General features: G+C 41.1%; 1 protein-coding gene and 1 non-coding gene across 3 annotated transcripts; both read right to left on the minus strand.

Moving 5' to 3' along the window:
- Positions 1-1,127: 1,127 nt before the first annotated feature.
- On the minus strand, positions 1,128-8,453 carry prelid1b (PRELI domain containing 1b). 2 transcript variants are annotated; one of them, XM_080293995.1, is made up of 6 exons: positions 7,558-8,453; positions 7,308-7,431; positions 6,783-7,008; positions 5,046-5,159; positions 3,581-3,659; positions 1,128-2,905 (listed from the first exon to the last, which is right to left on the minus strand). In XM_080293995.1, exons 2-6 carry the CDS (start codon positions 7,397-7,399, stop codon positions 2,814-2,816), a joined length of 603 nt encoding a protein of 200 aa, XP_080150121.1. In that variant the 5' UTR covers positions 7,400-7,431; positions 7,558-8,453; the 3' UTR covers positions 1,128-2,813. The 2 variants fall into 2 exon arrangements, with proteins under 2 accessions (XP_080150121.1, XP_026019033.2); XM_026163248.2 differs by having other exon boundaries at positions 8,232-8,449.
- On the minus strand, positions 7,852-7,923 carry trnag-ucc (transfer RNA glycine (anticodon UCC)). The gene has a single exon. It is a non-coding gene; the product is annotated as a tRNA-Gly (tRNA).
- Positions 8,454-18,176: the final 9,723 nt, after the last annotated feature.

Below are 18,176 nucleotides of genomic sequence, written 5' to 3' on the forward strand. Positions count from 1 at the left end.
TTTTTTAAATAAGTTATTGGAACTGGCCTTTTTCGATGGTGGAATGATGGTATAGCATACATCTTTAATTACTTTAAAAAATAAGAGCTGGGTGCTCAAGTTTGAATTTATTTGGAATTTTCTCTAATTCACACAGGGTCGAAAACTATGCATAAAGACTTAAATATATACTTACATCCTCACTAGTATTTGGTTAAATGTCTCAGAAGGTTTGACCTCAACCAAACACTTTTGGTATCCATCAACAAGCTTCTGGCATAATTCAGGCTGGATAATTGACCATTCATCATGGCAGAATTGGTAGAGTTTATTTCAATTGGTTAGTTTCCTCGCAAAGACCTGGCTTAGCTAATGTGAGCTAATGTGCTTTGAATGTGCTTCCATTTGAATCGAGTTTTCGTTTGTGTTTGGGATCGTTGTCAAGTAAAAAAAAAAAAAAAAAGGAGAGTCCTGTATTATTGCATCCACATTGTGTAATGTACCAGTAGCAATAGTGTAAAAACAGCCCCAGAGCATGACGCTACCACCATGCTTGACGGCCGCTGCAGTGCTACTCCTCCAAACACACCACCTGTCATTTTGGCCAAATAGTTCAACCTTTGTCTAATAATAATAATAATGGATTGTATTTATATAGCGCTTTTCGACACCCTCATAGCGCTTTACAATTCCACTATTCATTCATTCACACACTGGTGGAGGCAAGCTACAGTTGTAGCCACAGCTGCCCTGGGGCAGACTGACAGAAGTGAGACTGCCATATCACGCCATTTAACAAATTCTTTTTATCCGGGCAATGAGAAACTACCATTTGCAGCCCACAAGTTTTTTCTCTTTTATTTTCAGGTGCTTACTTTACCATGTAAGAACCATGTAGAACCTTCAGCGTCAAGATGTGTGAATAGATATTATATAGAACACACAGGGAGTGGGCAGAAGTTTTAACACTGATGTCCCTCTTCTAGCCAACATGCAGGACAGTTTATATGGCCAAAATATCTTTTTGTAGCAGGCTGTAAATATCTTTATTTCTGTTGTAAAGTTTGACATTTTGCATCTGTGGGAACTGACTCACTTTTGGTCACTTTTAGAACCAGTCTGAAGTGGATATTAGAGAAACTGCAGTGTTCAGTGCTTTAACATTAGCTTTATTTGTTAGCCCCAGAGGTTGATTTTGCATAATGCAGCTTGGCATGCTGCAATATTAACATACACCAGGTTACTGACAACCCTTTTTCGAGCTACCAAATGGAAAAATGGGAAAATCCAAAACAGATAAGACTACATCTAAAACACAATATCCTCTTTAGCATGAGAAAAAACAAAACTCAACTCTGACCTTCCCCTTGGTCTCAATGGGTTGGCCAATTATCCAGAACATAAATCTATTGGAATTTTAAGATCAGAGCCATACCACCAGAAAACAAACATCTACTCAAACTGGCATATGGATACTATGAAACATGCATTTCTACAACAGTCTGATTCTAAACTACCTGAATCTGATGTAAACCCGTTCCTATTGATAGAAAATCTCTTAAGACATTTACTGTGGGAGGTCCCAAAGAAATCCAAGATGACAATAATCATTCAGAGAATTCTACAAAATAAGACAAAAAACTATTTCCATATAAAAATATAAAAACAAAGATAAGAAAAGTCAACATAAACTTAAATTATTAACTTAATATCATGTTTACATTACATAACTGACAAATTACAAACTGCAAACTTAAAAAAAAAATTACTAAAACTTTAATAAGATGATTAAATCAGTCTCAAGGAATCCTGGGAATTATTGTAGTTCATTGCTCTGATTGGTGACTTTGAAAAGTAATCAGTATCAGCTAATGTGTCACCAATCAGAACTGAGGATGAGTGGATGCCCCACCGTTTTAGTGCTGCTCTTCAAACGAGCCATAGAGATTGAAAATGTGACGTCATTCAAGGGTAAAACCGCAAAGGATTCTGGGAATTCGTGGCAAGAGGTACTAGCGCACGCAGGCTTTCAATTGAAATCAGTTACACAGCGATAAAAAGAAACACAAAAAATGGAAAGAAGCTGTTGTATTATTAACTGCAATAGCCGGTCACATGACAGCCACGGGAAGCCGACGGGTAAAGCAGATAAAACAGGTTTTTTGGTTTTTTGTATCACTAATTGCCCAGTACGATTACAGCATACAATATTATTGTCACTGCTACATTTCTGTAATCCGTACCAGAAATTATTTCCACTACTAATTAATTACCATTGAGCTTAAAGGTCCTATTAATAAACGGTTAACGAATGTGTATTTATGACGACGGTTTGTGAGACTGGTAAACTTACCTTTGTTTGTGCGATGGTCTTTCGTTCTACACGGTGCATTTCAAGGTCCTGTACCCATCCGTCAGTAAACTGTACCTGGGCTTGTTGCAGTGACCTGAAGTTACTAAACTTCATGAATGTATGCACTGGTGGTGGTGAAAGTTGGGCAGCACGCTAACGTCTTTTGTCTACTCTGTGTGCTCGTAAGGGTCTAACCCTTTCACTCCTTTGATTTTTTTCCACGTATCTTTTCTTTGCCTTTTCGTCGAGTCTGTCTTTGTACAGACCGGCATTGTTATCCTTCGTTTTGTACATACCTTTTTTGGGGGGCAAAGAAAAAGCAAGAAGGTATTGGAACCGGAGAATGAACGTTTTGCAGTGCTGCAAATACTTGCATTTGATGCGGTACTTGGATTGTTTTGCCACGAGTTCCCGGCATGCAATGCGCAAAAGTCACGTGGTCTGTCAATCTCTATTGTGGGCTTGTTGTTCCTACTGAGGTTCAGACAAACTGTTTGGGTTTCTGGTTGGGGGTCGGCGTGGCTTGTGGTGGGAGGGGCTTTTGCTTCTCTGATGACTCTCCCTGGTCACTAGCTGTGGATAAATAAAAGTAGAAAATGAGGAACTGTCACACTGATCTGAGCCCTGAAGTGAAAAATAAACTGAATATGAGCATAATGGAGCTGAAAATAGGTTTAAGGTTTAACACTAGAAAAGAAAATGCACAGTTCTCACACCCGGAGTGTACCGTCGTCTTTTATATGCAATCTAAGGTTTAAGTTCTAATGACCGAAAATCAGGCTGATCTAAACTACATCTACATAAAAAAGTCAAAAGAGAAGACTCATATGACATTTGTTATTCATATTTTAATAAATAAAAAAAATTGTGACTCCTGTGACCAAATCTAAAAATCAATGAAAAAGTTGACATCACTCTAAGCCACCACCAAAGGTGTGCAATACAGTAAATGTTGGTCTCAAGATTGAGACCAACATTTAATGAAATGCTCTAAAAGTTAAATTAGACAAAGATGATCAGAGAAAATAAAAACCATAGTTTTTAAATGATGATTTCCCTTTTTAAGAAAGAAAAAACAGCGGTTTTGTGATAGGCTGACGTTTGTTTTCTTGGTTTTAACTGGATTTCTTTTTACAGTTTCAGGACTTTTGTACAAAAACACATAGCTTGTGGTAATTAAGCTTCAGGTTTTGGTGAAGCCCTCAGAGGTGAAATACAGATTTGTGTGTGCATGTATTTGTGACTTACTCTGTAGCTTGGAGAGAGAGTACTCCAGCCCTCTCATGGCTTTAGCTTGGTTACTTTTAAACCTGGCAAGACCGAATTCCTGGCGGAGAAAGACAAAGAATTAGTCAAAGATAAATACCCGCACCATACGTTAGCTGTATATAGATACTGACGAAGTGTCACATAGTTGGTTTTGGTATCTTGGCTTGGCTTGAGAGCCAGGAGGTATTACTTCACAATTTTCTGAGTGTTTGCAGACATCTTCCATGCAAACTATGGGCGACAATGGACAATCTGATAAGAGACCAAACCAATCGCAGACAGAATTTTGGTGCAGCACCCTCTTTGCAACGAATTTCCCCAGCAACAACTCGCTAACTAGTCAGGGGTTTTATTTATGACCTGCATTGCCAAGGAGTAACCGAGATATTAGCTAATCCAACATGAAGCTATGTAACAAGCATAACAACCCAACTGCAAAAATAATGGAATAAAATTATAATCGCAAACATGCAGAACATTAAGGCAAACTAAGCAGCCGTTATCAAGTTCGTGTTGACCACACCTCCAGCCATTACTGGGGATCTTTTATAGAGATTGAAAATGTGATGTCATTCTGGGGTAAAACCGCAAAGGATTCTGGGAATTCGTGGCAAGAGGTACTAGCGCACGCAGGCTTTCACATGAAAACAGTCACACAGCGATAAAAAGAAACACAAAAAATGGCGAGAAGCTGTTGTATTATTAACTGCAATAGCCGGTCGCATGACAGCCACGGGAAGCCGACGGGTAAAGAGATCGTTTATGGGATTACGTCGTGGAAGAGAAATTGTTCAAGCCATGTTTCCGAAGTAACAAGAGCTGACGTATGGCCTGGATTGCAGCAATTTGAAGACCAAATATAACGTTTCAGAACACTCCAGCTCACATGTTAGTCTGCTCCAAGCATTTCCACAAAGGTACGTCTTCTGTTGTAGTTATTACGTAATTTATCATAACATAATTGTTGATGTAGGTTACAAGTAAGTCTTATATTGATTTGAATAGAATTCATTGCGCTATGCTGCTTTGTTCACTGTGGCTTTGCGGGCTAATGTTTGTTATGTTTTGTAGGAAAACCAGCCTACAAAATGCTGGAATGCGATCCAGACTGGGCACCCTCTATCAACCTTTGTACGGACCTGCCGTGTTGTCCGTCGTTTTGTACATAACTGTTTTTGGGGTAAATAAAATGCAAGTAGGGTTTAAAACCACAGAATTAATGATTACCGGTGCTGGAAATACTAGCGCTTAATGCAGTGTTTTGATTTTGTTGCCACGGGTACCCACAAAGCAATGCACGAAGGTCACGTGGTCTGTCAATCTCTATCAGAAATACACTAAGAGAAGCTGATGTGTTCTTTATACTTTAAGTGATAGTAGGTTGAGTTTGGGTTTTGGTGGCCAATTTTCCCTAGGACTGAAACATTTGTATGTTTGTGTATACCTGTATGGGTCGACCCAGTCCATATACAGCTGTGGAGATCCAGGCCTCCCTCCTCAATTTGGTCCAAGATGGCCGACCATGGTTCTCTTCAAACAGACACCGCTCCACAACAGTCTTAGAGGCAGAAACGGTAGAAAATGTACAAAAAAGCCCGTTTTTACTCCAAACACAAACTATGTTCAAGCACAGGAAAAAGTATTATATTCAACTTAGTTAAATACTGAAAATGTTAAAACCAACCAGACTGTAAGAGGCCTTGTAGTTTTCCAGTCAAAAAGCATTTATACCTGTGTCCAGTGCAGTTCTTTAAATCCGCAAATTCATCCATTTTCTTGTCCTTTCTGAGATGAGCAAAAGTGGAGAGAATGGCCTCATTTAGGCAACTATCTCCAGCCTTTCCAGCAAGGCATTCCCAGTCCAGTCCTGTTTCTGTCACAGGTCTCCTCACAGCTGGACATGCCCAAAACCCCTGACCTAGTCCATCAAAGTCTAGATGTGCAGGAGATCTCCTATTCAGGTGCTCAAACCATGTCAGCTGGTTCCTCTATTACAGTGGTTCCCAAACTTTTTTTGCTGCCTTTGTTTTACAACACGCACGCACACGCACAAACACATCCTCCAACCACACACGCCCATATTTTGATCCATTGCGGTTTCTTTCACACCTCAAACATTTAGTAAACAATTAAGCAAATACAAGTAACTTGCAATAAATTACAGGTAGTAAGAAAGTAAACTATTACGCTACGTCCACACCTACACGGGTATTTTTGAAAACGCAGCTGTTTCGTTCACACATAAACAGCATTTCGAATCACCGAAAACTGAGATTTTTTTAAAACTCCTTTTTTTCCGTTTACGTGTGGATGAGGAATACAGAGTTCGTCACGCAACGTCAAAGGTATGTGCCTTTTTTCACGTCACGCTGTGCGCACGTTATTGTTTACATGAGATGAATTGCAGAATGGCAGATAGAGACAAAATACTGTTAATCTTACTGTCTTCAGGTTTTACACACTAACATATACAAACGCAGTTACTGTCCCTCCATTTAGAAAGGCAGAGGCATCACGGTGTGATTATTTTACTGTATGTGTAATAATATTCAACATTGCTATCAATGCATTTTTCAAAAAATGCCTCTCTGTGCAAAATGGGTTTAAAAACATAAACAACTGTGGGATACTGTTTGTCCGTGATAGGGAGAGCACAGTGCTGCTCCCAACGCAGGGAAAACCAATTAAGCACGGGAGACCTACCTCGGCACTTGTGCAGGTGAAACCAAAGGGCAAACATGCTTCACCAGATTTTCTAGTCTTTGGCTTAGAATGAAGTTGGTTTGGAAACATATTCAGCGATGCTTCATCTCCTGCTTTGCATTTCTGTGGGCGCCCTGTGCTAGCAGTGTCCAAGAGTTTTGTTTTCTCTCTCCCTCCCTTTTCATACCGCGCCCCCCCTGCAATGGCTCTGCGCCCCCCCCTGGGGGGCGGGCCCCACACTTTGGGAAGGTCTGCTCTATTACATCCACCTCTTATGACCATGATCTCATGCTTTCATGCTATTCACAGCTCGTGGCCATTTTCTGATTGGTTATCTCAAACTGCAAACTGCCCCATTCAAAGTGGGAGAAATCACTTGATGACAATAAGACCATCGATCTGAACTCTATCCTATCTGTCATGGGGTGGGGGTGGGGGGGTTAATTAACCACAGTGATCTAATCAGAGCGCATCTCACCATCAGCGTGTTGTGGTTCAGGTTCCAGGTCTTGGTGATGAGCGTGTGGGCCTGAGGGTCCACGATAGAATCTTCCAGGACATAGACCGCCTGAGCCATGTGCATGGGGAAGACCCGCTCCGCCCAGCCCGGCAGGCGGTTGGTCTTCGTCAGCAGTCGCCTGGACAGCAGGTGGTTGCTGGAGGTGACCTCGCGGTATAGGACATCTTCCGTGAGTACATGGGTGCTGGTACACCAAAACAGATCTATTTTTTAAGGACACTCACACATTCTTTTTTTTAAAATGTCTTTTATTGTTTAAAAAACTGAAGTTCTCCAAACAACACCCAGGGTTGATGCAGTCAAGATAAAAGCACGACAGTTTGGTCCACTTTGTCCATTGTCTGGAGAAAATGGACTAATGTGTTTTTTTTCTTTTATTGTACTAGATAATAAGGTGACATTTTTCACTGTTTTATAAGGGAAAAATATCAGATTCATTGATGGAAATGACTTTGCATATTCACTGAAACAATCATTAATTACCTGTATGGGTTTGGGTAGCGCTGCCAGAAGGCAGCCAGCACCTGATGCCACGGGCTCTTAATGTCCACCTCGCTGTGGAAATACCTCCCCATGTCGGCATGTACTAACAGAGCTCATTCAGCAGCTGCAGGAACAACATAAGAGACAAGTTATATTTTTTTTAAATATATTTTGTATTTAGTGTCATGAGTTCCTCTTCATGTTTAAGTTTGTAGAATAAAATTCCTGTCCCGTTGGTATGAACACTCACTGAATTTGATCACGGCAAGCAAGAGAGGATAGGACAGTCGTGCCAAAGTCCCCATTAACAGGACAGACAGCTGATTGTGCCTGCATTAGTGCCTGAAAATCCGGGTAGCTTTAAATTCTAACAGTGTGTTTAAATGACTTTAGTTTTCATACCACAAAAAGCTTTTCCCCCACAAAAAGTTTTCAGACGCTAGTTTTCAGACACCAAATGAAAACCGTTGGGGTGAGCACGTTTTTAAATATGCAATTGTTAACAGTAGAATCTAAAGTTGCCACTTTAGTGAAAAAATGACTTTGCGTTGGCCGGGAATCGAACCCGGGTCAACTGCTTGGAAGGCAGCTATGCTAACCACTATACCACCAACGCTCACATTAGCAGAGGGGAAAGTAGAGCAACTTATCCTGTGATTAACACAATACTAGTACTTCTACGCAATGCTTTTCATCATAGCATTTGTTTACTGTAAAAACTGTTAGCTGCGACCGTTATTAGGTGTTGCTACAGCTCGAGGCCAGCATTGCTAATCCCTTTGTTTTATAACCGCACTTCATCAGCGGGCTCAAGCTAGTTAGCTGTTTAACGCGGTCGCACAAACACCCTCTACCGTAAACGTCGCAGTCTGTTGTAGCTGCTGAGGAAGCTAACAGCTTCGGCTAGCCAAGTAACGGACGTACCTAAAGCGCGTGTTTCTCAAAGCCCGGCGGACTGTAAGTGAGCCGGCATGGATAAAACACAGCAGCGGGGCAGTTCGGGGGTTTCTTTGTAGCAGCTGCTTATTTGAGACAGAAACAAAGAAGAAAAAAAGTGGACCCAGGCGGTCATACGTGCACTTACCGCCTTTTTCCACCAGATGGCAGACTAGACAAGCAGAAATCAGGTCGCGCTGCTTGGTAAACGGTTCACGACTAAATCCACATGATCTGCAGACCGCATGAAGTTTGGAGGTCTGTGGCAACTCTGCAAAAATTTGGTGCCCTCTGTGCACTCACTCTGTCAATTTACATGATTTACATATTTTAGTCTAGGCAACCCAAAATGTGACGTTCACATATGTGGACGCCAGGTTCTAGGAGGTTAAAGAAGTCCAGATGCTTTTCCTTCCAAGCTCCTTAGATCACAATACAGTTTCTCTCAATCTTTTAAAGTGTAAATCTGTCTGTACTTGCTGGTACCACTTCTGTCTGTTGCACTTATTTACTCTAGGATGGGTGTCAGCTAACAGAAAAGGAGTAGATACTTTTTTCCATTGTTACAAAATAAAATAATAAATAAATAACTATACTGTACAGGCAAAAATATACTACAGACACTTTTCAGTTGTGAATTGAAGCAGGCCTGGTCAGATTTAGAGCAAATCTAAGTTTCAGGTGATATATCCACTTAGACTATGGTTTAAAGATCTAATGTTTAAGAGAATAAAGTTGTTATGATGAGATTGAGCAGTGATTGATCCCCTGGACTTGCTTGATACCCTGCACTTTCCACGGAATTCCTATCACATAAGCTGGCCCTGAAGACCTGCACTTCATGTTGTTGATGAAAAAAAGACAGTTGAAAAATGCATGAAATGTTTAAGAAATTCTAAGATTTTTTTTTTCTTTCGCAATCACTGTTTAAACATAACTACCAAAAGAGCTGTACAGGAAAGGAGTGTCTCCTGTCTGGTAAAATACCATGAATTCAGTCCAGGTTAAATGACTCAATAATATGGGCTGCACCCCATAAAGTAAAGAAAACTTGTCTTGTAAAATTAGGGTGACCATATTTTGATTTCCATTTGATTTCCAAAAAAGAGGAGATTTGGCTTAGTCATGAAAAACTTTAATAATACAATTGCTTAAAGAAAACTTTAACATATTTAAACGATAGGCTTTTACAAGTCAACAACTGCAAAAAAGAGGACGGTTGGTCACCCTAGTAAAATGGTGAAATATTATCCGTTCATCCATTCTCTTCTGCTTATCCAATGGGGAAATATTGTTTTTCTGAAAAATTCTCAATAAATTACTTAGTACAGTGGTCCCTCGTTTATCGGGGTAGTTATGTTCTAAAATTAACCTGCAATAGGTGAAATCTGCGAAGTAGCCAACTTTATTTTTATACAATTATTATAGATGTTTTAAGGCTGTAGAACCCCTCACAACACACTTTATACACTTTTCTCAGACAGGCATGAACATTTTCACACTTTTCTCTCTTGTTTAAACACTCTCAAAGTTCAAACCTTTGTAGAAAAATAAGTCCAGTATTATAGAATGAAACCAAAGACACCCGCAGGTGACTTTGGCGGTGCAAAACGTTTCATCGACATTGTTGTGTTTGTTGGCAAGAAAACTTACAAACACACAGTACAGCACTTCAAAGCCACACTGGTAGCGATCGAAGATTTATTTAAACTTGACAAGCTGGACACATTCTGTAATGTACTGGAGACACGGCACGAGATTGATTGACAATGGTCACCCTGTACACCTCTGACTTCTGCTACAACTCTGAATTATGCCACATTCAGAAGTTTGCAGATGACACAGCCATCATGGGGTGTATCTGGGATGATCAGGAAGAGGAGTAGAGAAGTCTGGTGAGGAACTTTGTCGCATGGAGTCACACAAACCACCTGCAACTCAACACCTCAAAGACTAAGGAACTGGTTGTGGACTTCGGGAGGTCCAGAGAAGGTCCCCTGCCGGTTCAGATAGAGGGGGAGGAGGTGGTCAACAAGTACAAGTACCTCGGGCTGTGGGTGGACAACAAACTGGACTGGTGATGCAACACAGAGCACCTGTATAAAAAAGCCCAAAGCCGACTGTACTTCCTCAGGAGGCTGAGGTCTTTTAACATCTGCAGGAAGCTCCTGAGGATGTTTTACCAGTCGGTGGTTGCTGGAGTACTTTTCTATGCTGTGGTGTGCTGGGGGAGCAGCACAGCAAAGAAGGACTCATCCAGGCTGGAGAAACTGATCAGGAAGGCTAGCTCTGTGGTCGGCATGAAGCTGGACACTCTGGTGACAGTGGCAGAGAAAAGACACTAAAAAAACTGCTGGACATTATGAACAATGCTGGGCATCCTCTGCACACGGCCATAAACAACCAGAGGAGTCTGTTCAGTGACAGGTTGCTTCTCCCAAAGACAAGAATCAACAGACTTAAAAACTCCTTTGTCCCACACGCCATCAGACTGTTTAACTCCTCTCTGGAGGGGAGAGGGAGGGGAAACAGGAGGACAAAGGAGGGGGGAACAACTAAGCTGTAGTGCCTCTTCACTTCACTGTGCAATACCTTTTGTGCAATACTCTTGTTAATAGTCAATGGTGCAATAGACCTCAATACTTTAAATGTGCAATTCACTTGTATTTTTATTTTTATTCCTATTTATTCTATTTATCCCCTTCGTATATTTATATGTCTCTGTATTTATATGTGTGTGTGTGTGTGTGTGTGTGTGTGTGTGTGTGTGTGTGTGTGTGTGTGTGTGTATATAACATTCTGTAACTCTGTAACTTCTGTCGGTGCTGTGCTTTTGGAAACCGAATTTCCCAGAGGAACCCACCCGAGTGATTAATAAAGTCTTATCTTATCTTATCTCTCTCTTATCTGGTCTACAGCCAATCAGGATGCAGAACACAATGTGCTGTAAAAAAAAAAAAGAAGAAGAAGAAAAAGAAAAAACTACGGAGCCCTGCAAGGGACATGGGAGAACAAAAATGAAGATGAACTTTTGTGAGATTTCGCAAAAGTAACTCGGGATCTCACAAACGTTTTGCGAGATCTCGCAAAATAGGCTGCATCCTTCAGAGGCTGCCAGCTTGAAGCTGACGACCCAGGCGACGAAGGCTGGCCCAATTCAAAGGCTGCTCCAAATGTGTCCTTTGTGGGCCAGCCTTTTCAGGCGAGAATGTAGCTGTGTACACTTCAAATATCTGCTTGGTTTATCAAGACATCACATATTTGCAAAGGTGCTCCAACGTTTTTGGAGATGTCTGTTACCCACCAGTTTGAAGTTTTGCGAGATCTCGCAAAAGTTCATCTTCATTTCTTTTCTCCCATGTCCCCTGCGGGGCTCAGTAAAAAACAAAGCATGCAAAATTTCATGCGAAACAGCAAGGCAGCGAAAGGTGAAACGTGTTATAGTGAGGGACCACTGTATTGAAAAATTAATTACAGTATAATTTGTTTCTCCTTTCCTGTAAAATACCTACAATTTAGGCCCTATTTAAAATTATTTATGCAGTACTTGAATGTAGTTAAATAAGAGTTATCCTCTTATTCGAGTGTACCTATTTTGCCTGGTGATTTTGTGTCATTATACACATTAGACAAAGAAATTTAGAACCAAATTTTACATTTCATACTGGTGTTTACTATATTATACTATGTGTCTGTATCAAGTATCAGTGTCTCCTTTGTCTCCTTCTTCTTGGCTTGGTAACATGTAACAACTGAACATGTTGGCATTTTACAATTATCCCCTCTTTCTGTCAGCATTATAGATTCAGCTGTGTTGTAAAGTTAATAGGCTAAATAGGATAAGTGATGTGTCCTAAAGTATCCTTCAGATCAATGACTAGATGCTGGAAAAAAAAAGAGCTCACCTCTTGGGTCGCAGTTGCCTTTGTCTTCATCCACAAGTACACGGTTAATTTTTAAAACAGCTCCCCCAAGTTTCTTTAAATAAAATACCCCCATCCACATAAAACTAAAAAGAAAAACCCATCTCAAGCGTTGTCAAGACCCAAACAAACATATAACCCTAATCTGACTGAAAATCAGAATCAGAATACTTTATTGATCCCTAGGGGAAATTATTTTTTGTTACAGTGCTCCATTATAAACAAACATTAACAAGACATACACTACACTAAGAATAGCACAATATATACATATATATATATACATAAAAGTCACTTATCAATAAATAGCTGAAAAAGAAACATGTGTAGCTGTAGCAGTAAACAGTGTGTTAAGTGGATGCGTTGTACAGGGAGATGGCCACAGGCAGGAAAGATTTCCTGTGTCGTTCAGTGGTGCTTTTCGGTAATCTCAGTCTCTCACTGAACGAGCTCCTGTGACTGACCAACATGTCATGGAGTGGGTGGGAGGTGTTATCCAACATTGTCTTTATCTTGGACAGCATCCTCCTCTCCGACACCACCTTGAGGGAGTCCAGCTCCATCCCCACAACATTGCTGGCCTTACGGATCAGTTTATTAAGTCTGTTGGCATCTGCGACTCTCAGCCTGCTCCCCCAGCATGCAACAGCATAGAGGATCGCACTGGCCACAACAGACTCATAGCAAATCCTCAGCATTTTCTGGCAGATGTTGAAGGACCTCAGTCGCCTCAAAAAATAGAGACGACTCTGGCCCTTCCTGTAAAGTGCTGTGGTGTTTTTAGCCCAGTCCAGTTTATTGTCAATGTGTACTCCAAGGTATTTATAGTCCTCCACAATGTCAACACTGACCCCCTGGATTGAAACAGGGGTCAAGTGTTTCCTGGTCTTCCTGAAGTCCACGATCAGTTCCTTGGTCTTTGCCACGTTGAGCTGCAGATGATTCTGCTCACACCACGTGACAAAGGAGTCGACCACAGCCCGGTACTCTGTCTCATCATCCCTGCTGATGCATCCAACCACCGCAGAGTCATCAGAAAACTTCTGAAGATGGCAGGTCTCTGTGCAGTGGCTGAAGTCTGTGGTGTAGAGGGTGAAGAGGAAGGGGGAGAGGACAGTCCCCTGTGGTGCCCCTATGCTGCTGATTACCTTGTCAGATACACACTGTGGGAGACGTACATATTGTGGTCTTCCTGTCAGGTAATCAACAATCCAGGACACCAGAGAAGCATCCACCTGCATCACTGTTAACTTATCACCCAGGAGGGTCGGCCTGATGGTATTGAAAGCACTAGAAAAGTCAAAAAACATGACCCTCACAGTGCTCGCCGGCTGGTCCAGATGGGTGTAGACACGATTGAGCAGGTAGATGATGGCGTCCTCAGTTCCGAGATGAGGCTGATAAACAAATTGAAGGGGATCCAGATGTGGTCTTACTATGGGTCGCAGCTGGTCCAGGATGAGCCTTTCCAGGGTCTTCATGATGTGGGAGGTCAGTGCCACGGGCCTGTAATCCTGGGGGCCACTGGGACGTGGCGTCTTTGGAATAGGGATGAGGCATGATGTCTTCCACATCACCGGGACCCTCTGCAGACTCAAACTCAGCATAAACAGTTTATGAAAGACTCCACACAGCTGGGGGGCACAGGTCTTGAGGACAAGGGGACTCACTCCGTCTGGTCCAGCAGACTTGCCTGAGTGAAGTCTCCTCATTTGCATCTCAACCTGGTATTAGATAGTAGAAAAAGTAGATAAAGGCAAAAACATCGCAAGACAGCATCTCTGTTTTCCTTTTTCGTGTGTAAATGTAAAAACCGAGTCTTTCATATGCTTCATTTACATGTGCACAAAAACATATAGCAAAGAAAAAGCCACATTCGCCAAAATACAAGTGTACATGTGGACGTAGCTTTTGTGTCTCTGTTTTCTGCTGCAGGTGAGAGACGAAAATTGCTGCTCAGTCCTCCCTTTGCGCTTCTTTTCTACACTCAAGCAGCATTTCATTTATCACAAGTGCTCACATGCAAACATACCAACACTACTCACTCACTGACATATCACATAATTTTTTCCATATAGTGTTTTTGACATCCTATTATTTGTTGTGACCTTTGAGCTACTTGTAATACTGCAAAGTGTTTTTTACGATAGCATCAAGTGATTTCAGTTTGTGTGGCGGGAGGAGGAAAACAGTGGAGCAATCTACAATTTTTGAGGAGTGGACTTGCAGGCTTTTATTGCATAAAAAGACAGGACTGTAATGGTAAAGTGCAAACTGGATCACAAAACAACTACATTTGATTGCCAACACAACTTTTAGCATGTGTTAGCATGTCTGTGAAAGCACCTGCACAGACAGCCTGCTAACACAAATGTAGCCAAGCTGAGCACAGCAGGCAGAGCCTGAACTTAAAAAGGTAACAAAGACAGTAATTAGCAGTTCACCTTGCAGTGTTGTATGTCCCATTTCTATCTGTATGTTTCAGCACTGGATGTGTAGTTAGCTTAGTTGCCTTCCAAGCAGGTGTGATTCCTGGCCAAAGTAAAACTGTTTTGAGATTGTAACTCAGGAGGAAGAGTGGGCTCTACAGCCTCTTTTCCTTGATTTCTTCTTGGAATTGCCAAGGGCACACAAATGGTGGGGGGAAAGTTTTTCTATAACCAGTGTTGGGACTAACGCGTTATTAAGTAACGCGTTACAGTAACTACGTTATTATTGTGGTAACGAGCACGGTAACTAGTTATTATGCCAAAATCAGGAACGCGTTAGTCGTTACTGGGATTTAGATAGGGTCGTTACTCGTTACTTCGTGTGGTGGCTATCGCGGAGCTTCCACAGATTCAGTAACATTAGCAAGTGGTGGAGGCAGCAGGTGGATGAAGGAAAAGGGACGCAGAAGCAAAAGAGACCCGAGGCGGCCGCAGGTCCAAGTGTGAACTGAACTTCAGGTAAGAAGTTATGACCTGCAGTCTCTTTGGGTCAGATATAAACCAAGTTTAGGTGGAGTTTATTTTCGTTATTCTGACTTTTTCCGTACTGCGTGCTAGCTAGCATGACGGAGTTTCTATACAGCTGGGTGGGTGCTATGAAGTTAATGATGTTGAACTTTTTTTTGTTCATAAGTTATCAGAGTTGCCAACCGTCCCGTCTGGTATTCAGAGAAAATATTACGGGTTTCTTATTGAGGTGAAAAGGAACAGTTTGTCCCGTAATTCAGCTACAATGAAAAAGACACAAAGCTGGAGTTATTCTGTGTCTTTGCTGCACAGCTGCCTCTTCTTCTCTCATTCTCCCCCCTCCCTCCCTCTCCTGTTTCCACTTCAATCATGAAAACTGATCAATGATCAGCTGATCGGCTTTTCTCTCTTGTTTTTTTATCGCTCACTTTGCGCCGAAAGAGGAAACCAGCGGATGTCGCGCTAAACAACAGCAGCACGTTTAAGCTTGATCAGCTGTTGTTAGAATTCATTTAATATTAATTTCTAGTATCAGCTGATGTTTGCTGGAGCCACAGCTGCAAAAATGCTGCTGGTCATGATACGGTTTGGTTATCTGGTGAGAGGGAAACATGAAGATGAAACCAGGAGATGTCCTTACTGGATCATCAGAGCTGTGATGGAGAAACAGGTTTACCTTTTAGGTGACATGAATGAGTTGAAGGGAAGTTATGAACTGTTTCTGAGAGACAAATAACACCAGGATCCTTTTTTAGGTAGCTGACAGCTGGTAACTGTGCAGGGGCGGATCTAGCAAAGTGTTGCCAGGGGGCCAGGTAGAGCATTAACAGGGAAAGGGGGGCACAAAGAAATACTTTTCTTTCTTATTCTCATTTAAAATGTCTCGCTTTTAAAAAATAATTATCTGAATCTTACAACAAACGATTGATAGATTGATGCATATATACCATCAAAACAGTGCACATCACTGTCACAACAGCGTTTATTTTCATTCAAAGGCTTTATGATTTTTCCTATAATGGTGGGCCAGTCTCTAGTCAAAATGTCCGGGCCAATTTTCTGTCCCAGTCCAGCCCTGTATGCAGCTCATCTGCAGTCTGGTGTTACCAACATCTTCCTATTCAGAAGGCAGAATTTCCGAGTTCTGAGTACAATCGAAAGCACCACGACTGCAGTTTTTGTGTTGGATGTAAAAGGCGCACATGACACTGTGACGTAGGCTAGAATCATGGCAGTAGTCAATGACGGTCCAGGCGTGGGATTTCTCTCGTGGAAATATGCACATTATCTTTTCCTGTCTATTGGTAGGTGGCACAGTGCACCTGTGGCAAGTAAGCAAGCTAGAAGACTGGCAAAGTTATGGAAGCAACACATTAACAAGAGAATTCTGAGTAAAACCAAAGTTACTTTCCCTTTGAAAGTAACGAGTAACTTGAAGTAACTGAGTTACTTTTGAGAGAAGTAACTAGTAATGTAACTAAGTTACTATTTTAAAGTAACTTACCCAACACTGCCTATCAGTGAGTGAGTGGTTACTCTGATTACTCTGCATATCTAAGTGAGCTTGGGCAATATACTGAACCCTAATGCTTTCATGTGAGTGAGTGCAAACGTTAAACAATGTTGTCTAACATGTTGAATGTAAATGTTGAATGTCTGTTACTTGGTGTAAAAAGCTAATTTAGAGCTCCAATTGAGTGAAAAGTTTTTATTGCTTTTATTGTTAATGTACAAAAAAACAAGAGCATGCAAATTGTGTCAAAAAATTCATTGTGCTACTAGCACAACCTTTGTCCTCAGCAGATATCTGCACAGACAATAATAACATAACGCTAGCGAAGATCCTAGAGTGACATCAAAGCTGAGTGTATGCAGACCTGAGCCCAGCAGCCAGAGCCTGAACTTCAACAGGTAACAAAGGCAGTGATGAGGAATTAGGCTTGGACACTGGAGCCTCCATTTGACCTGCATTTTTAAGTATTGGTGGTATACTTGTTAGAGCTAAGGCTACAGCTATCGATTATTTTGGTAATCGAGTTAGTTATCAGTTAGTCCGTCTTTTAATCGGATAAGAAATGCTTTTGTCTTATTAATGAGCAATAAAACCCATTCAAAGAAAAAAAAACAACCCACAGGTCTTTCAGAATGAACTGCATATTAGTTTGCATTTTAGAAATTACAATGTTTTAAAGTTTAACTGCATAAAATTGATTTTTTATAAAAAACCAACAAAACTAAACTCTTTGAATGGATGTACATTTCATACTGAAAACATTTTCTTAAATTCAAAAATATATAAATAATCTCAAGTACGATCAAAGGGCAAAGGCAAATAAAATAAGATATATACGCAATCGAAAATAAAGCATACCTTTACTCTGTTTTCTTGCCTGTTTTCTTGGAGGCAACTTTTTGTACTGCGGAAAACAGACGCTATGATGATATAGACGTTAATTAATAGCGTCCAACCGAACAACAACCCTCACGTCAGTGGCTCAGAGTTGCCCATGTACATTTTTATTGGCCTGTGAAAAAAGCTTTTATTTTTATATTTTTAAACGCGAATCCAGTTTAATTGATAAAATATTATATATTACTCCACTTTCAATCTGAAAAATGGTACGAACGCCTTGAAATAAATCTGGACTAGTACACCCCATGCCCCCCTTTAGAGTCACCACTATTTGCTGGAGGTATCGCTTCCATATAAAATTTGAATACACCTTCTGGAGGCTTACTGCAGACTTATTGCTGTGTAAAACAAACAGTGGTGGAGGGAAATGCCAGTTTCCTTTTCCTTTTCTTCATGTCGGAGTTTATTGATCAGGTGGTTTGATGAAGGACTCCTGCTAGCTTTTTCCCAGTTAAGGTTTTAATGGTAATTACAGGAACAGGGCCTCTGTTTTAAACACTAGAAACACTCTTTCTTTTACTCAGTTTGAGCTTACCATCTCATTAAAAAAAACTGTGGCAGCGTCATCATCACTGCTGCTATGTTATCTGTGTTTTTGTTTAAAACTGGGGGCTGTGTGGGCTTAATGTTTTCAGACTTT

The sequence above is a fragment of the Astatotilapia calliptera genome, chromosome 3, assembly GCF_964374335.1.
Source record: "Astatotilapia calliptera chromosome 3, fAstCal68.1, whole genome shotgun sequence".
NCBI lineage: Eukaryota > Metazoa > Chordata > Actinopteri > Cichliformes > Cichlidae > Astatotilapia > Astatotilapia calliptera.